We start from the raw sequence: 16341 nt of genomic DNA, 5'->3' as shown, positions 1-16341 counted from the left end.
GCCAACTTCAGGCCATAACAGGTAGAAACTGAGAAGAAAAAGGCTCTCTTCTCTAATACTTGGTCATGAAAATCATGATTCATTCTTGCAAAAATTGTACTGGATCATTACTCACATATCTTACCAAGAGTTCATTCTAGAAGTCATATGAAGGGGAAGACTGACCAAATCAGAAAGTACCTACAGGATGGTAACCAGAATGGTGGGGCTTCTGAACTTCACATAAGGAATGACTGAACTAGCTGGGAAATAGTCAGCCTTCCAAGATCTTGGCAGCTGAGAAATAAAAGGCAGAGGGAGGGAGCGTGGAGCAGGAACAGCACCTAGGCATGTGCCCATAGGGGTGGCTGCCTGAGGTTCCTAGGAGCAGAGGGCAAAAAGTCCTGTGACTGGACAAAACGTCTTTATTAATCAAAATAGAAACCATTACCATCAACGCATTTTTGCCAGTGAGAAATAAGTTTGTTTATTCCTGTAGCATAAAAATCCATGCTTCAGGATTCAAAGAACTCTTGGAAAGTGTTTTCTGCCTCCTGCTGGTGGTGGAAGTGTTTTCCCTGCAAAAAGTTGTCAAGATGCTTGAAGAAGTGGTAGTCAGTTGGTGAATATGGAGGATGAGGCAAAACTTCATAGCCCAATTTGTTCAACTTTGAAAGTGTTGGTTGTGTGATGTGTGGTCGCGATTGAGTATTGTTGTGGAGAAGAATTGGGCCCTTTCTGTTGACCAATGCTGGCTGCAGGCATTGCATTTTTGGGTGCATCTCATTGATTTGCTGAGCATACTTCTCAGATATATTGGTTTCACCAGGATTCAGAAAGCTGTGGTGAATCAGACTGGCAGCAGACTACCAAGCAGTGACCATGACCTGTTTTTGGTGCAAGTTTGGCTTTGGGAAGTGCTTTGGAGTTTCTTTGTGGTCTAACCACTGAGCTGGTTGTTGCCAGTTGTTATATAAAAGCCACTTTTCATCACACATCACAATCCAATTGAGAAATTCACTGGACGTTCGTTGTTATTTTATAGAATAAGAGAAGACACTTCAAAGCAATAATTTTGTTTTTTTCATTTTTGGTCAGCTCATGAAGCACCCACTTATCAAGCTTTGTCACCTTTCCAATTTGCCAAACAACCATAGAATGGTCAGCATTGAGATCTTTGGTAACTTCTTATGTAGATGTAAGAGGATCAGCTTTGATGATGGTTCCCAGTTGGTCGTTGTCAACTTCCGATGGCTGGCCACTGCGCTCCTCACCTTCAAGACTCTTGTCTCCTTTGTAAAACTTCTTGAACCATCACTGCACTGTACGTTCATTAGCAGTTCCTAGGCCAAATGCATTGTTGATGTTGTGAGTTGTCTCCACTGTTTTACAACCCATTTTGATCTCAGATCACTCAAATTTGGTTTTTGTCTAACATCATTTCTATAGTCTAAAATAAATATAAATAGCAAGTAATTAGTCATTAGCAGAGAAAATATAAAGCGAGAAATGCACATTAAAATGATGTATAACATAACCACATTTATCTAAGAATGTATTCCAATATCAAACAGCAAAGTTCAGCAGTGCAAAACTGCAATTACTTTTGCACCAACCTAATACATTCCAATCAGGGGGCATGTGGAAAGAAGCCTTAGGGACAATAAATTGTCTTTATATTATTTACATTTACAAGAAAATACAACGTGTGAGGTTGTGGGGTACTTTAATATGCCTGCCTTGCATCTTACAGATGAGGAAACTGAGGATCAGAGGAGGTAAGTAGTGGGATTTGATGCCAGAGCTTCATCACTTACTCCATTGTACTCTTGAGATGCAGGAGGCGGGCACCCGGCTATAACTCTGGACTTAGGTCTTGGGGTTTGAGACAATGCGATGTGGGAATGGGTGAGTGTGGGAGCACAGGAATGACTCAGCCCAGGGAGATGGCTTAGGAAATGGGGCTGAACTCTGCCCCGGGATCATCTGTGGGTTATTACCTTTAGACAGTTGAAGAAGAAGCTTTGATAAAGAATAACAACACCTGTAAAGACTTCCTCATCGAAGCCATGAAATACCATCTGCTCCCTCTGGATCAGAGGCTCTTGATTAAAAACCCAAGGACCAAGCCCAGGACTCCAGTCAGCCTGCCCAAGGTAAGTCCCAGCCCACTACCAAGAGTTGAGACTGTGACCTGGGAAAATGGCCTTGCACACCTGCCTCCAAGTCTCTCCTCACCCGTGGCTGCCCTGCATCTCAGTTGTATTTACCACCTAGGAGATGGAGTCTGCTGGTTCTTCTCGAATCTGCCGGCACCTCTCATTTCCAGGGTCTTCCTTTCCTAAGAGTGTCAAGGTAACTTTCAGTGTCACCAGGGAGGTTTGAGAAGAACTCAGGCTCTTGTCTTCTTCTGTCTTTCTTGTTTCACACCAGGGTTTGGGCTCTATTTCATTTGAAAGCAGAGGAATGGCTGTGCAAGTTTTGACTTAGTGGTGGCTGCAGCAATCTTTTCTCTAGGCCATTCTTTGAGTCAGAATAGCCCTAGTCTGGTTTCTCCCCTCACCACAGAGCCAATAGGGACAATTAGGGCTGCCAGAGGAGAGAAGGGCCCTTGAGGAGCCTGACAGGTAATAAGGCAGGGGAAAGGAATGGGGGAAATGAAAGCATGTGAGGGAGCCAGGGGGAGGGAAGGGTGAGCATAGCAGGGGACCATGATGGAGAGTCTGTGCTGGGTGCTGGCTGCTCTGGTTCCCTGTGAGTCCCCTTCTCTCCCCGGTCCTCAGGTCCCTCACCTCCAGAATGAAAAGGATGCTGCAATATATAGTCTGTAAAGTTCTTTCTGGCTTGGCATCTGCATCATCTTTCCAGGATCCTAACATACGAAGTCTATGGGGGAGGTCCCAGTCAACCCAGGAAGAAGGGTGGAGGAGAGGGGTGAGTCATGTTGGCTCATCCATTACAAGCAGGTGAACTCGGGGGTTATGTTGACCCTCGCCTTGCCCTCTCCTTCCCCTTTGCGGTTTACCTTACTCCTCACCTGCTGCTTCCAGGAAGGGTTTCACGGGGCTCAAGAAGCATGTTGTCCAAGACTCAGTGTTTGGATTTTCCAAGGTTTGCTGCTTCTTCTCTCCATTCTGCTGTGTGATACCAGATCATGGAGAACATAGTGGCTGCAATGTGAATGTCCCAGATAATAATAGAAACAGCTGGCATTATTGAGTACTTACTGAGCACCAAGCAGTGAACTGAAGGCATCACATAGAAGGTAGAAGTAATTGTCCTAGTTCAGCAAGGAGGAAGCTGAAGGCCAGAGATATTAAGGAACTTGCCTAAAGTCAACACAGCTAATGTTGTAGAACCCGATTTTGATTTGTGTTTTTCTCCCCCTCCAAACCTATTCTTGAACCCATACCATCTTGCACCTGCTCCACCTTTGTAAACCTGAGAGTTTTACCTACCTGTTTGCCACCTGTTGCCAGTGCTGGCTAGAAGGGCAACTACAGGGCATGGACTGCTGTCTGATAGACCATTTGCCTTACTGCATGTTGATGCATTTTGTTTTGTTGGAATATTGCATTGAAATGTTTTCATGTTTTTCAAAGTGAAAATAACTTTATTATAGAAATATGTGTTCATTGTAGGTTATTAAAAGGATACTACAATTTGGAAATAAAGTAAAAACCACCTGAAACCCCTCCACCCAGGGACAATCACTTTGGTGAATTTTCTTCTGGACGTATCTCTGCACACTTATTCACAAATCAAAACACACACTTTTAGATAAATGGACTCTTGCTAACAGATTGAAATCTTTTTTGTCTACTCAACCAAGTGTCACAGACTACTTTCAGTGTTATCAGTATGGGTAAAACAGCATTTAAATTGTAATGGGGTACAGCATTTAATTATATTTATATACTGTTATTTATGTAACTATATTGATGGGCCTTTCAATAATTTCCATTTTTAGATATCTAAACATTTATATGTCAGATATCCTTTTAAAGAGGGCATCTTGTTTTGGTTTGCTTTTCTTTAGTTGTGAGTAAGGTTAATGTTGGTTTCATGGGATTTTTGGCATTTATTTTGGGTGGGGCATGGAACTTTTCTGTTCATGTCCTTTTCCCATTTCTTTTTTTGTTGTTGGACTGTATTTTTTTTTTTATTAATGGTTTTTAGATGTGCTTTTAAAAGAGTTTAGGTCTTTGTATGTATTTTAATATTTTTTCTTAGTTTTCAGTTTGTCTCTAAATTTGTTTATAACATTTTGAAATCCTGAAAAAAATAATAGGTAGTCAAATTGATCTATCTTCTGCTTGATGCACTTAGAATTGGTTTTTGTGCAAAGAGTGAGAGTAGGAATTCAGCTTTGTTTGTATGGTAAGTCATGAGCCAGTTGCCTCAAAGTTATTTTATTAAAAAGTCTTCCTCTTTCCGATGGACTTGAATGTCACCTTCGATTATGGTCTGAATTTCCACCAGCTTTGTTTCTGAAGAATACTGATTCTAAGGTACACTGTTGTATTGTTTTGTGTGCAGGCTGTTTCTTACACCCTGGGTTTTCAGCTGGCCTTGTTGCTTGTCTGTGACTTTTCTCTTTGGAAGCTGAGTTTCTCATCCTTTCTGATATCAGGGTAATGATGTGTTTTCCCAGTGAGAGTATTCTGGAGCTAATAAGTGGTGCATCACTGGCCCATTTTCTTTGTGTGGTAACCATAGCCAGTGACCTCTCCTTTTTCTAGGCTCCCCATCTGGGTGTTATGACATACACCCACAAAAAAACAGTTTTGAAAATCAAAGCCAAGTTTGTGTCTGCGTCTGAACTAAACAGCCTGACCCCCGGCCTCAGCAACATACCTTGTGCCCCTTCCCAGATACTTTGTGTGTAGTTGAGCAGAGTCCACCCCTTGTTTCAGGAAGCCAAAGATGTCCCCATGTTGCCTCTACTCCTTGAGAACCATTTATTTTCCAATGAAATGTTTAGATTTCTGGGCACATAGCCTTCTACAGGCGACTGGAACCATGATTTCCTTTGAATCTGTTGAAGGGATTAAAAAAAAAAAAAAGGCATGGCTACTCTTTGCCTCATTGTTCCCCCAACTTTAATCCTTGAATGATGTAAGATTGTATTGTCCACCCTGCTTCTCAAACTCTTACTCCTGTCACCATTGTGTGGGCACTTAAGTTAACAAGATCCCTGCTGCAGGGTTGAGGAATGGGGTGTGCTGAGGGGAGCTGTCACTGTGAAGATTACAGACTGTGCTCATTCAATTGTGGCGGTAGTAGGTCAGCGTAGTCATGTCCCTACTCTACAGAGTTTACTCAGACAGGTTGAGTAACTTGCCCAGTTACACAGCTAGCAAGTATAGAGCTGGGGTTTTAACAAGGTCTGTTCCATTACAAATTCTTGCGCCAAACTGCCTCTAGAACAGATTTTCAGGTTTTGGTGACAGGTGAAAAAAGATTCTTTTCTTTCTCCTCCTTTTATTTTTTTTATTTTTCCTTCTCTCCCTGCTTCTGTTTACCCTTTCTTCTCACCTTCCCTTCATTTTTCCTTTCTTTTTTTCTTTTTCTTTCTCAGCAAGATATTCTTTCATTACAGCACTATAATATCTCATTCATCTTATTAAGAGATGCATTTCTAATACATTTATTTCTTTAAGTCAAGACTTTATATTTTTAGTGCACTTTTAGATTCATAGCCAAATTGAGGGGAAGTTAGAGATTCCCGGTATACCTTCTGCCCCTACAGTGTGTAGCTTCCCTCATTATCAACATCCCAGATTATTTTCTTTTCGGTTTATTGAGGCATAATAATTTATTCACAGTAAAATTTGCTTTTTTTTAGGGATGCAGTTTGATGAATTTTGACAACTATACACAGTCATATAACCATCATCTTCATCAAAATATGAAATATTTTAATCACTCTAAAAAATTCTCTTGTGTTGCTTTGTAGTCAAGCCCCTTCTCCCACCCCCACCTCTTGATGGCTGCTGATCTGATTTCTGTCCTTATAGTCTTCTCTTTTCTAGAATGTCATATAAATGTAATTATGCCATATGGAGCTTTTTGATCTTGCCTTGTATCTCTTAGCATCATGCTTTTGGGATTCATCCATGTTGTTTCATGTATCAGGAGTTCATTCCTTTTTATTTCTAAGGAATAGTCCATTGTATGAATGTATTATGCTTTGTTTATCCATTTATCAGTTGATGGATGTTTGGTGTCCAGTCTTTTGGCTTTTACAGATAAAACTGCTTTGAACAGTCACTTATAGATCTTTGTGTGGACATATATTTTAATTTCTCTTGGGTAAATACATTCTCTTGGGAGTAGGATTGTTGGTCTGAGTGGCAACTATATGTTTAACTTTTTAAGAAATTGTTAAACTATTTGTTTAGATGATGGTGCTATTGTGCTTTCCCAGCAGCAATGTATGTGAGTCTTTGTTACTCCATTGTCTCACCATACTTGTATTATCTATTTTTAAAAAAATACAAATTGGCCATTCTAGTAGGTATGTGGTCGCATCTCACTGTGGCTTTAATGTAAATTTTCTCTGGTTATTGATGTCAAACATCTTTTCATGTGCTTATTTGTCATTTGTATGTCTTCTTTGGTGAAATCTGTGTTCAAATCTTTTCACATTTAAAAAATTATTTTCTAATTATTGACTTCTAAGAGTTCTTTATGGGTCTGGTCAACTCAAAGTCTTTGCTTTTGACCATGACATGGTACTAACCCCACATGGATGTTGGTAGCAGGTCTAATTGCTGAGCATGTGCCAGGCACTGAGCTGAGTGATTTACATTTATTACTTCATAGGATTGTCAAACCTGTCATCATCCTCCTTTTATGCATGAGGAAACTGAGTCTCGGGTTATGTCACCTTCTCACCATGTATTATTATCACTTTCTGCATTATAGATTACGCTAACTTCGGTGGCTTTACACAGCAAGCGTTTGTTATCTCAGTTTCTGTGGGCAGGGATCCTGGAGGGGCTTAGCTGTATCGTCCTGGTGCAGGACCTCTTGTTAGGCGGTAGTCAAGCTGCTGGTTCCCACTGCAGTCCCCTCCAGGCTCGTTTAGGGAGGATCTGGTTCTAAGCTCACTCTCGTGGTTGCTAGTAGGCATCAGTTCCCCACCCCATGGCCTTCTCCATAGGCTACTTGGGTGTCCTCAACACATGGCAGCTGACTTCCCTCAGAGTGAGTAATTTCTACAGTAAAAGAATGGGAAAGCTCGCCCGTGACAGGAGCTGTAGTCTTTTAATAACCTTCTCTCAAAGTGATATTCCATTACCTCTGCTTTATTTTATTTGCTGGGAGCAAGTCAGCAAGTCTAGCCCACACTCAAGGGAGGGGTGGTGATTAGGTTCCATGTCTTGAGTGGAGGAGTACCAAAGAATTTGTAACGTGTCTATAAGCATAGCTAGTAAATAGCTGAGGTGAGATTTAACAGAGTGATTCCAGACCAGCCTCCACACTTTACAAAAGCATTTTAGCTGAATACTGGGTAGAAAGAAATCCGATTCTTACCCTCTGAGAACTTTTAAGAAGTCCTTTTGAGAAAGTGAGGTAGAAATATAGAAGTGGCCAAATGAGGAAGAAGAGAAGTTAGGAGACAATGGGACTCCCTGGAAGAGTGGCCACAAGGAATTCCAGGGGCCAGAAGGTTTGGGCTTTCATGAGTTCAGTCTAAGTTGGCTTTCTGACAAAGCTGACTTGGAGAAACTAAGTGGTTGAGAGAGATTTGTACTGTTCTCAGCAGTTCTCAGCAATGAACTGTTTGCCAGCCAAATCTCCTCCCTGGAAGAAGCAAGACTCTGCCTTGAGATAGCTGCAGAGGGTAATAAGGGATTTTTTTCTTGTGCCTCATACACACTGATCATACTGACACATTCAAGCCGGAACAGCTAATAGCCTCATCTGAGCTCCCACACATTCACCGCCCAGCACTTTCCCCACGGCTGGGTTGCCATGGACAACTAGGGGCTGTCTCCCAGACACTCACAACACTCCTACGTTACTGTGTGCTGCAGATGGTAACAGAGAAATGAGATTTCAGGAAGATGGAAATAAACCCTTTAGAGATGTACTGAATCTGGCCCTTTTCACTGTCATCTCAGTTCAGCTGACATCTCTATTAAACTTTTAGATGATGCCAAAAGCTCATTTGGGCTGATAGTGGGTGGCTTCCTCCTAGGTTGGGCAGTCAGAAGATAGTGTTGGAACCAAGGCTTGTTGGCAGGGTGGGTCAGATGACTGCTCTCCTGGGCCAGGCTGGTGAGTGGCAGTGCTCTTCCCTCATCTTGATCCTTCCAATAGACCCAGGCTGTACCTTGGAAAACACTCTGCGGTCCTGAAAAAGCCCCATCATTATTCCTGGAGTTATTCTCTCTCCCATTCACAGATCATAAGTATCCTTTTCTACCGTTTGCTGAGAATCTGTTTTTTTAGCAACTGTTTTAAATGGTAGTAATGATGCTGGTGTTGATCTAATAATAGAAGCTTAATGTGTGCTCTTTACCAAGCGCTGCGCTAAATGACTTATATCATTTAAGCCTCCTGACACCCAGGAGGAAGTATCCTGTCATCCTGGTATTTTAGGTAGTGGAAGTGAGCTTGGCAAGGGTAAGTGGCTGCCCATGTTCACACAGTGAGTTAGTGACGGGGCTGGTGTTTGAGCTCAGATGTGTCTGACCCCAAAGTCCATTTCCCACTCGTGTTCTCCTCCCCCCGGATATTGCTCTTGCGTTGCTGCTTCTCCACCCCTCATTTCTGCATCCTGGCTGTCAGTCCTTGCCTGGAGCACCTGTTGCTCAGGAACCTGCTGGGACAAGTCTTCTGCCTCAACCTCGACATGCTCCTTCGGATGAATTTTTGGTGTTAGCCCTGCGGCCCCACGCACCAGGGTAAGAGAGACTCGCTTCCTGCCCTGGCCCGAGGGACCGACTGGCTGGGCCTGCCTTCTGCCCAGCTCACCGGTCGTGGAAGAGAGTTTGGACACACACTCTACCTTTGCCTGATGAACACAGTGTGCAGAGCCTAGTTCATTCCACTCACCTGAGTGCAGAGTCTGTGAGTTAGGGTCTGGGTCCTGCTGGGAAGTTCTGTGCTGTTCACTTACTGCCCTTTTCCTGGCCAGTCTCTGCTCCCTAAATGACTCTTTGTATAGAGCAGTTGTTAGATCCTAAGGAGGGGCAACAGGCTTGGCTCCCAGGTCACACTGGTAGAGTCAGACTCATCCAAGTGAAAGAAATAGTATGACGTGTTTTTGTTTTTAAAAGCCATCTTGTTATGCTGGGAGTGCAGTTTCCTTCCTAAGAAATCAGATAGTCTTTCCGTGGTCTCTCTCTAACATCCCTGAAGCAAACGACCACTTGGCTTTTATTTTTTTTTTTAATTTAATTAATTAATTATTTATTTATTTAAAATGAGGGTGTTTTCCTTGGGAGTCTATCCAGTAGCTGTGCCCTGTCGAGTCTGGCTCACCAATGTTGTGTCACCCAGAACTCCCTCCTCACCAGGAGATCTGTAGCCTTCTACACAGTGATGACTGAGACTGGGAGTCAGAACCCTGGGTGCCCTGTTGGACTCCCAAGTACACTGCTGATCTTGAATGTGATTAAGTTTGGTCTAGCATGATTGTTAGCCTGGAACCAGTTCTTTAGTTATTTTGTGATTCCCATATGACCACTGATAGTTGTTAACTCAGAGTTAGTTGCCTGGAAGGACAAATGTTGAAAATAGTGATCATTAAACAAGCTGATTTGATTCACTACTTTGTGTTAAAGACATTACACATCTTTAGTAAAGTGAGACTTAGGATGTTGGGGAAAGAAAGAAATATGCCTATTGGACTCTTTGGGCCTGAGTTTTTCTGCAAATGTCCAATGTGGGCTTTCAAGAAAGAATAGATCAAGTCTGTTCTTGCCCTGACAAACTGTGGTTTCTTTAAGTAGCTGGAAGTTTACAGTTTCAGAGATGTAATACACGTAGACTCTGGGGAATACTCGTTTTTATCTAATTGGTTGCTAAGTTCAGGTATCTATGGAAACAACTATCCATTAGTAGTTAAGATAGGAAATTTGTTCTTTTTTACACTGCACAATTACATGGCAATGAGCATAGTGCTCCATGTATGATGGCTTTTTGCAAGACCTGCCATAGAAATTGGGTTTCTTATGCTTACGAGAGAAGCAGAAAGCACACCTATTCCTCCCTGTGCCTTGAGCTGCCTCCACATTTTCAGAAACCAGTGATTTGCAAAACCTCATAATTGCTCTTCCCAGATCATTGTACAGCCTCTCATCGGTGGTTTTATGAGCTCAAAGGCAAGTTTATTTTGAAAACCTTCTTCTGTATCATTTTTGTCTGTGTACATAAAATTTTTGCATTTTCTTTAGTATTGTTTCTGTGTTACTATGGAAATTCTCAGAGACGAATGCTGGATTTTCTCCAGTGTGAATGTACTGATATCTCCCTACTTTGGTGGAAGATAGTTTCTGGGACATGGTTAAGTCACCCAAAGCTTTCCCTTTTTTTGTTTATGGCAGAAGCCTTGATAGCTTCTACAAAGAATTGATAGCTTCTGTCTTCTGGTGGTTGAATCAAAAGATGGGAAAAGCTCCCCTTTCTCTTTTTGTTTGTTTGCCTCAAATTCTGTCCCTAGAATTGTAATCTGGTGTCCTGCATGTCTTAATCCAAGAAAGAGATATTCTGGCTAATTTTTTTAAAACTGTGTGTTTTTTCATTTAACTCTTTGCATGTGGTCTTTACTATTCATTTATTCTAAATAAATATCTGAGTCATTACTTTTACCTGGTACCCTAAGGCCCAAGGATTATCTTTAGTAATTGAGGCAGATTTTTTTTTTTTGTTGTGCTGGCAGGGCTAACTGTCTAGAAGGGGAGACAAAGTTACCAGACAGAGCATAAAATTGGGCACTTTTAGTGGGAGAACCTGGGTGTAAGTGATCTTGGGGAAGGACCTGTGATTCAGCTTTGGAGGTCAAGAGGTTCTCTTGGAGGAGGTGATGTGTAAATTGAGACCTGAAAGATAAGCAGGTGTTAGAGGAGGGTGATCAGGTTGGGGAAGAGTATTTTAAGGAGAGGAAACAACTTGTGTGAGGATTTTGGGTACTTGAGGTCATTGCAGAAAGAAAGCTAAAAACTGGTTTTATTCCTGCTGCTAAGTCACTTCAGTCATGTCCGACTCTGTGCGACCCCATTCCTACTTAGCCCCAAAATCAGATATCAAAGAAAATCCTTGAAATGGTTTCACTTCGTTTGAACTTTACCAACTCAAAACCAGAAAGGCAGTACAAATTCTAGGTATGTTTATAAACTCAGGTCATTCAACCCTGGAGGAAGAAGTTGGGAATTGTCTAAAGTTTGCCAGGAGGCTGTGTTCATTAACGTCCCCTCTTGAACTGTTCGTGGATCTCAGCCAAGAATTACCGATAGGAAATAATGTAGAATTCTGCATCTCTCTGAAAAGGACTGCTCCTGACACAGAGCAGTGGACCTCCTGAGCACAGGAAAGTCAAATGCAGAACATTTATTTCTGGAGGCAACAGCATCCCTGAGCCTGGACTATGTGTCCTGGGTTCCTCTGGGATAGTCCTGAAGTCAGAACTGAATTCTGAGTTTTTAAACACTGGTTACTCACATTTGGTCACAGAGGAGCTGCAGACTAACTCTGATGACCATTGACCACCCACATGGGCAGTGGGTGAGCCTGATTCTAGAATCCTGGGGCATAAATAATTGATCTTGAGCAATGGTGGTCAGCCCTATATCTGTCTCCCTCTATGGTGGATAATGTTCAGCTGAGGGGTGTGCTCCTGTGTGCTGACACAGATTTCAGTGATCACTCTTCTCCCCAAAATCACTTTGAGGAGGAGTAAAGAACACTATGATAAGTATAATGGCAAAAATGGTTAATGGCACATCATCAGGAAATCCCTATGTTTGTGGGAGTAAAACAGTGGTTATCAAAGTATGACGCTTGGAATTGCAGCATCAACATCAACTTGTTAGAAATGTGTATTCTCAGGCCCACTTCAGACCTACTAAACCAGAAACTCTGCGGGTGAGGCCCAGCAGTTTGTGTCTTAACAAGCCCTCAAGGGGATTCTGATGCACACTGAAGTTTGAGATCCACTGGGGTAAATAAGACAAGCCTCAGGTAATGAGAAGATCCTGTGACTTATATTGATTGCCTGTGACTTCATCTCTTTCTCTGCACTTAAGAAAGCATATTGGAATGAGTGAGTGAGAGTAATGTCATTGTGGGACAGCCGTGAATTTTGTATAAGCTTATTGAAATATGTAAAATTTTGTTAACTCTGGTGCTTTAATTTTTATTTATTAATAGCTCATGACAATTGTCATAGCAATGGGGATACCACAATGGAGTGATCACGTTCTGTTGCTACAGCCAAAACAGTGACTTTCATTTTTTTGTTTGTTTTTAAATACTACATCCTACACTAAGAAATATGCCTAAATTGCTTTCCAGGAGACACATACATGTATGTATAACCAGAATAAGTCTTTTATGAGATAACATCCTTATGGTATTTTCTGTGCTCTTCTATTAAAAGAAGTGTGCTGATTGAAACTTTTCAAAATTGATTTCATGACCCACCAAAGAAATGTGACCTGGAGTTTGAAAACCATTGTGTAGTGAGCTGTCCTGGCATAGACCCTGTCTTTAGAGCGGGGCAGTGAGTAGCGGGGAGGGGCTGCCTTCACCTCTGTGTCAGATGCACTTGGCTTTCAGTCTCTCTTCTGCTGCTCTTAGCTGTGTGACCTTGGGCAGTTTCCCTATATTCTCTGAGCTTTACTTTCCTGACCTATCAATGTGGATGGTAATATCTACCTCACTGAGTTGTAGTGACAGAGGAATGACCACATACTTCACATGATGACTGGCAGTGGCAGCTACTACCTTACTTGTAGAAATAGTACTAGTAACATTATTTTTCAGAACATCATCAGTTACATATATTTTTGTGGTAACCACCACAAAACAGTGTTTTACAATTTTTTTTCCCATACTCCAATGAATAAGTACCCCCTACAGTCTATGCATTCAAAAATATTTTTGAATTAATTTTATCTTAAAAATGCATCCAAATTCTATACTCTATTCCAAAATATATTCAGATGTTGAGAGATATATGTGAATATTTTGTTTCAATATAAAATTTAGTCTCCTTGCCCCCGTTCCTTAAGGACACACAGATTGTAGAAGATGCCCCAAGTGGCTGCACATGCCCCCAATACAACTGTGAGTAGGGGCACTTGGGAAGCATAGACTTAATGGTTGTGTTTCTGTGGGAAGATGTTCACTAGATTTTTCTGGAATATTCATACCTGTTGGTGATCAGGGGCAGCGTCTTCATGTATGTAGCTCTGTAAACTGGCATTTCAGATCGTCCACGGACCCTGAGCAGTGAGCATGTATGTAGCCGGGGTTGGTGACCCATGAGTCTGGATGTTGGGGCAGCCAGCTAATGTCCACTTGTCTCTCTGGAGGTCATGATCGTGGTTGGTGGCCAGGCACCCAAGGCCATCCGCAGCGTGGAGTGCTATGACTTCGAGGAGGATCGCTGGGACCAGATCGCTGAGCTTCCCTCCAGGAGATGCAGAGCAGGTGAGCCGCATGGTCTCCCAGTGTGCCGGCTGCCCCCTAGACCCCGCTCCCACACTGCAGATCTCTGCTCCCTGTTTCTGAAAACATTGTGCATTCCACACTCCCTTCCTTTCCCTTCCCCACCTGCGCACTTTCTAGCTGTACCTTCTGTGATCAGTTCTTATGTGCTTAGGGACTTTAGGCTAATGCAAATATTTGCTTGACACAAACAAAATTAGCAATGCAAATCTGAGAAGAAATCCAATGAGTCCCATAGCGACTTCCAAATATCACAAGTTGGAGATCACCTTCTCTGTTAAACTATCAGTATTTACATGCCTGCCTCATTCCCACATTGTCACTTATCGAAATGTGAGTCATCAGCTGTTTGAGATGACCCTGATGCCTTGGTTTCCTGTGCCTCAGGTGTGGTGTTCATGGCTGGCCATGTGTATGCTGTGGGCGGGTTCAATGGCTCACTGCGTGTGCGGACAGTGGACGTGTATGATGGGGTGAAGGACCAGTGGACGTCCATCGCCAGCATGCAGGAGCGCCGGAGCACGCTGGGTGCTGCTGTGCTCAATGACCTGCTCTATGCCGTGGGGGGCTTTGATGGCAGTACTGGTAGGTCCCGGACTTACTCACCATCCAGCCTGAGACATGCACTCCATGTTACTCTGGTTTGAAGCTTCCCAAGTGGCACAGCAGTAAAGAATCCTCCTGCCAATGCAGGAGACATAAGAGACGCAGGTTCAGTCCCTGAGTTGGGGAAAATCCCCCCGGTGTAGGAAATGCAACCTACTCCAGTATTCTTGCCTGCAGAATTGCATGGACAGAGAAGCCTGGCAGGCTACAGTCCAAGGGGTCACAAAGAGTCAGACACAACTGAATAACTGAACCCGCAAGCCTGGTTTGCTCAGCCAGCTCTTGGGCCAGCCTTTGGTCTCTCTGTAGGTACTGTCCCAAGAACATACCCATCCTTCCTCTGCTCCCAGCTTGTGTGTCAGAGTCACGCCTTCCTACACACACAGTACCATCCATGTGCTCTCATTTCTAGGTTCCAGGAAGTACCCCACCCTCAGAAGAGGCCCTTTTGTCCTTTCTAGTGTCTGGGAACTCATTTAATCCACAGATAAAACATAGAGCAAGCTTAACTGGAGGGTGTCTCGGGACTGTGATCTGAACCCTCTGCTGAACAGACGGGAGAGCTGAGGTTCAGTTGTGGGAAGAGGCTTGGCTTGAGTCACACAGCCTTTGTCCCTTGCCCTTTCTGCCGCCCCACCAAAGCTGTGCAAGACTGTGACCCTGCAGAAGCGTCTCCTTGCTCCTGGTGTCCATCTTGCTCCAAAGTCAGAATCAGAAACTATTAACGCTAGTGGACATGGACTTGGAGAAATTCTCTTATCTCTTCTTATATCTCCAGGTGGATGTCTCTGTAAACACTTAACTCTTTTGGTCCCCAGTGACATGAAAAACAATACGCTATATCCCTCTGAAATTTCATTTCCATCTTCACTAGTTGGTAACCTTTTTCAACCTTCGCCTTGCCTCTTTCATGTAATTCCAAGTTATATAGCCCCTCCAGAGGCTGCTTATAGTGAGGGGGGACTGGGAATAAAGAGAGCAAAGGATAGTGGGGCATTGTTTCTTTTAGGCATTGCTTTTGACTGCTAGTGGAAAACCTGACTAAACCATAGCTTGAACAAATGAGAGCTTTTGTTTTACTTGTGAAACAAAGTCAGAGGTTGGCAGTTGCTGACTTAGTTTAGTCATTCAAGGATCTTGGGCCAAGATCTTGCAGAGTCTCTTAGACTTGTCCTCATGGTCACAAGGTGGCTGTTATAGCTCTTGCCAATACATTTGTATTCCAGGTAGCAAGAAGTAGTGGGGTGGGGGGAAGAGGGCAGGGCTGAGAAGGGGGCCTCTTATCAGAAAAGCAAAGGCTACTTCAGAAATCCTGCTTAGATTGGATTGACTTGGTCACCCCTAAGGAAGTCTGGGAAGACAAGTTTTCATCTTTCCTCTAAAAATTGAGGAAGACAAGGGCACAGAGGGTTGAAATAGGTGTTCAGTGAGGCAGTCTCAGGTATTTAGTCCATTCTGTGGTTTTATGATTTACTTTAGACCCTCAGTCTTCTCACAGCCCACTCTCTAGGTCAGGTCTTAGTGGTCCCCTTAGGCAGACACACTGCAGGTGTGTTTATGGAGGTGCCATGGGATGCATGGTGAGGCAGAGGTAGTGCTGAGTCATACTCCCCTGGGTTTTCGGCCCCCTGTCTGCACTCTTCCCCCATCCTCACTCCCAGCCCAGCAGGGTGAGGCCTGGCGCCATAGAAACCTCACGAGTCGCTTGTCTCCCAGGCCTGGCGTCGGTAGAAGCCTACAGCTACAAGACCAACGAGTGGTTCTTCGTGGCCCCGATGAACACGCGCCGTAGCAGTGTGGGCGTGGGCGTCGTAGAAGGTAAGGAGCGACAGCGGATGGCTTCTGTTCCTGCCCTGGCCCCCGGGCCTTCTTCCAGTGTCCTGGCTCTGTTCCTCCCCTTACTGCCGAGTTGGGTACTAGTATCGTGATTAGCGGATGAGAGGAGTTGAGACTCAGAGAGGTGTAGCTACTGGCCCAAGGCTAGAAAGTAGGTGAGCTGGACTGGGGGTACTAGGAGGAGCCTAGAGGGAAAATGCTGGGCTCTCGTTTAGGCTACTTATCTATATTACA

The 16341-nt window shown here is 43.5% G+C and overlaps 1 protein-coding gene across 1 annotated transcript in view; it reads left to right on the top strand.

The window, feature by feature from the left end:
- The window catches only part of KLHL3 (kelch like family member 3), a 124951-nt gene that overhangs the window by 90103 nt on the left and 18507 nt on the right, over window positions 1-16341 (top strand). Inside the window, exons 8-11 of the mRNA XM_055554606.1 lie at window positions 1986-2135; window positions 13530-13647; window positions 14053-14250; window positions 15988-16089. Of these exons, the coding sequence (XP_055410581.1) occupies window positions 1986-2135; window positions 13530-13647; window positions 14053-14250; window positions 15988-16089 (568 nt within the window). The remainder of the gene's footprint in view (window positions 1-1985; window positions 2136-13529; window positions 13648-14052; window positions 14251-15987; window positions 16090-16341) is intronic.

The sequence above is a fragment of the Bubalus kerabau genome, chromosome 1 (assembly GCF_029407905.1).
Source record: "Bubalus kerabau isolate K-KA32 ecotype Philippines breed swamp buffalo chromosome 1, PCC_UOA_SB_1v2, whole genome shotgun sequence".
NCBI classification, from domain to species: domain Eukaryota; kingdom Metazoa; phylum Chordata; class Mammalia; order Artiodactyla; family Bovidae; genus Bubalus; species Bubalus kerabau.
This window is presented reverse-complemented; position numbering and strand designations above follow the sequence as displayed.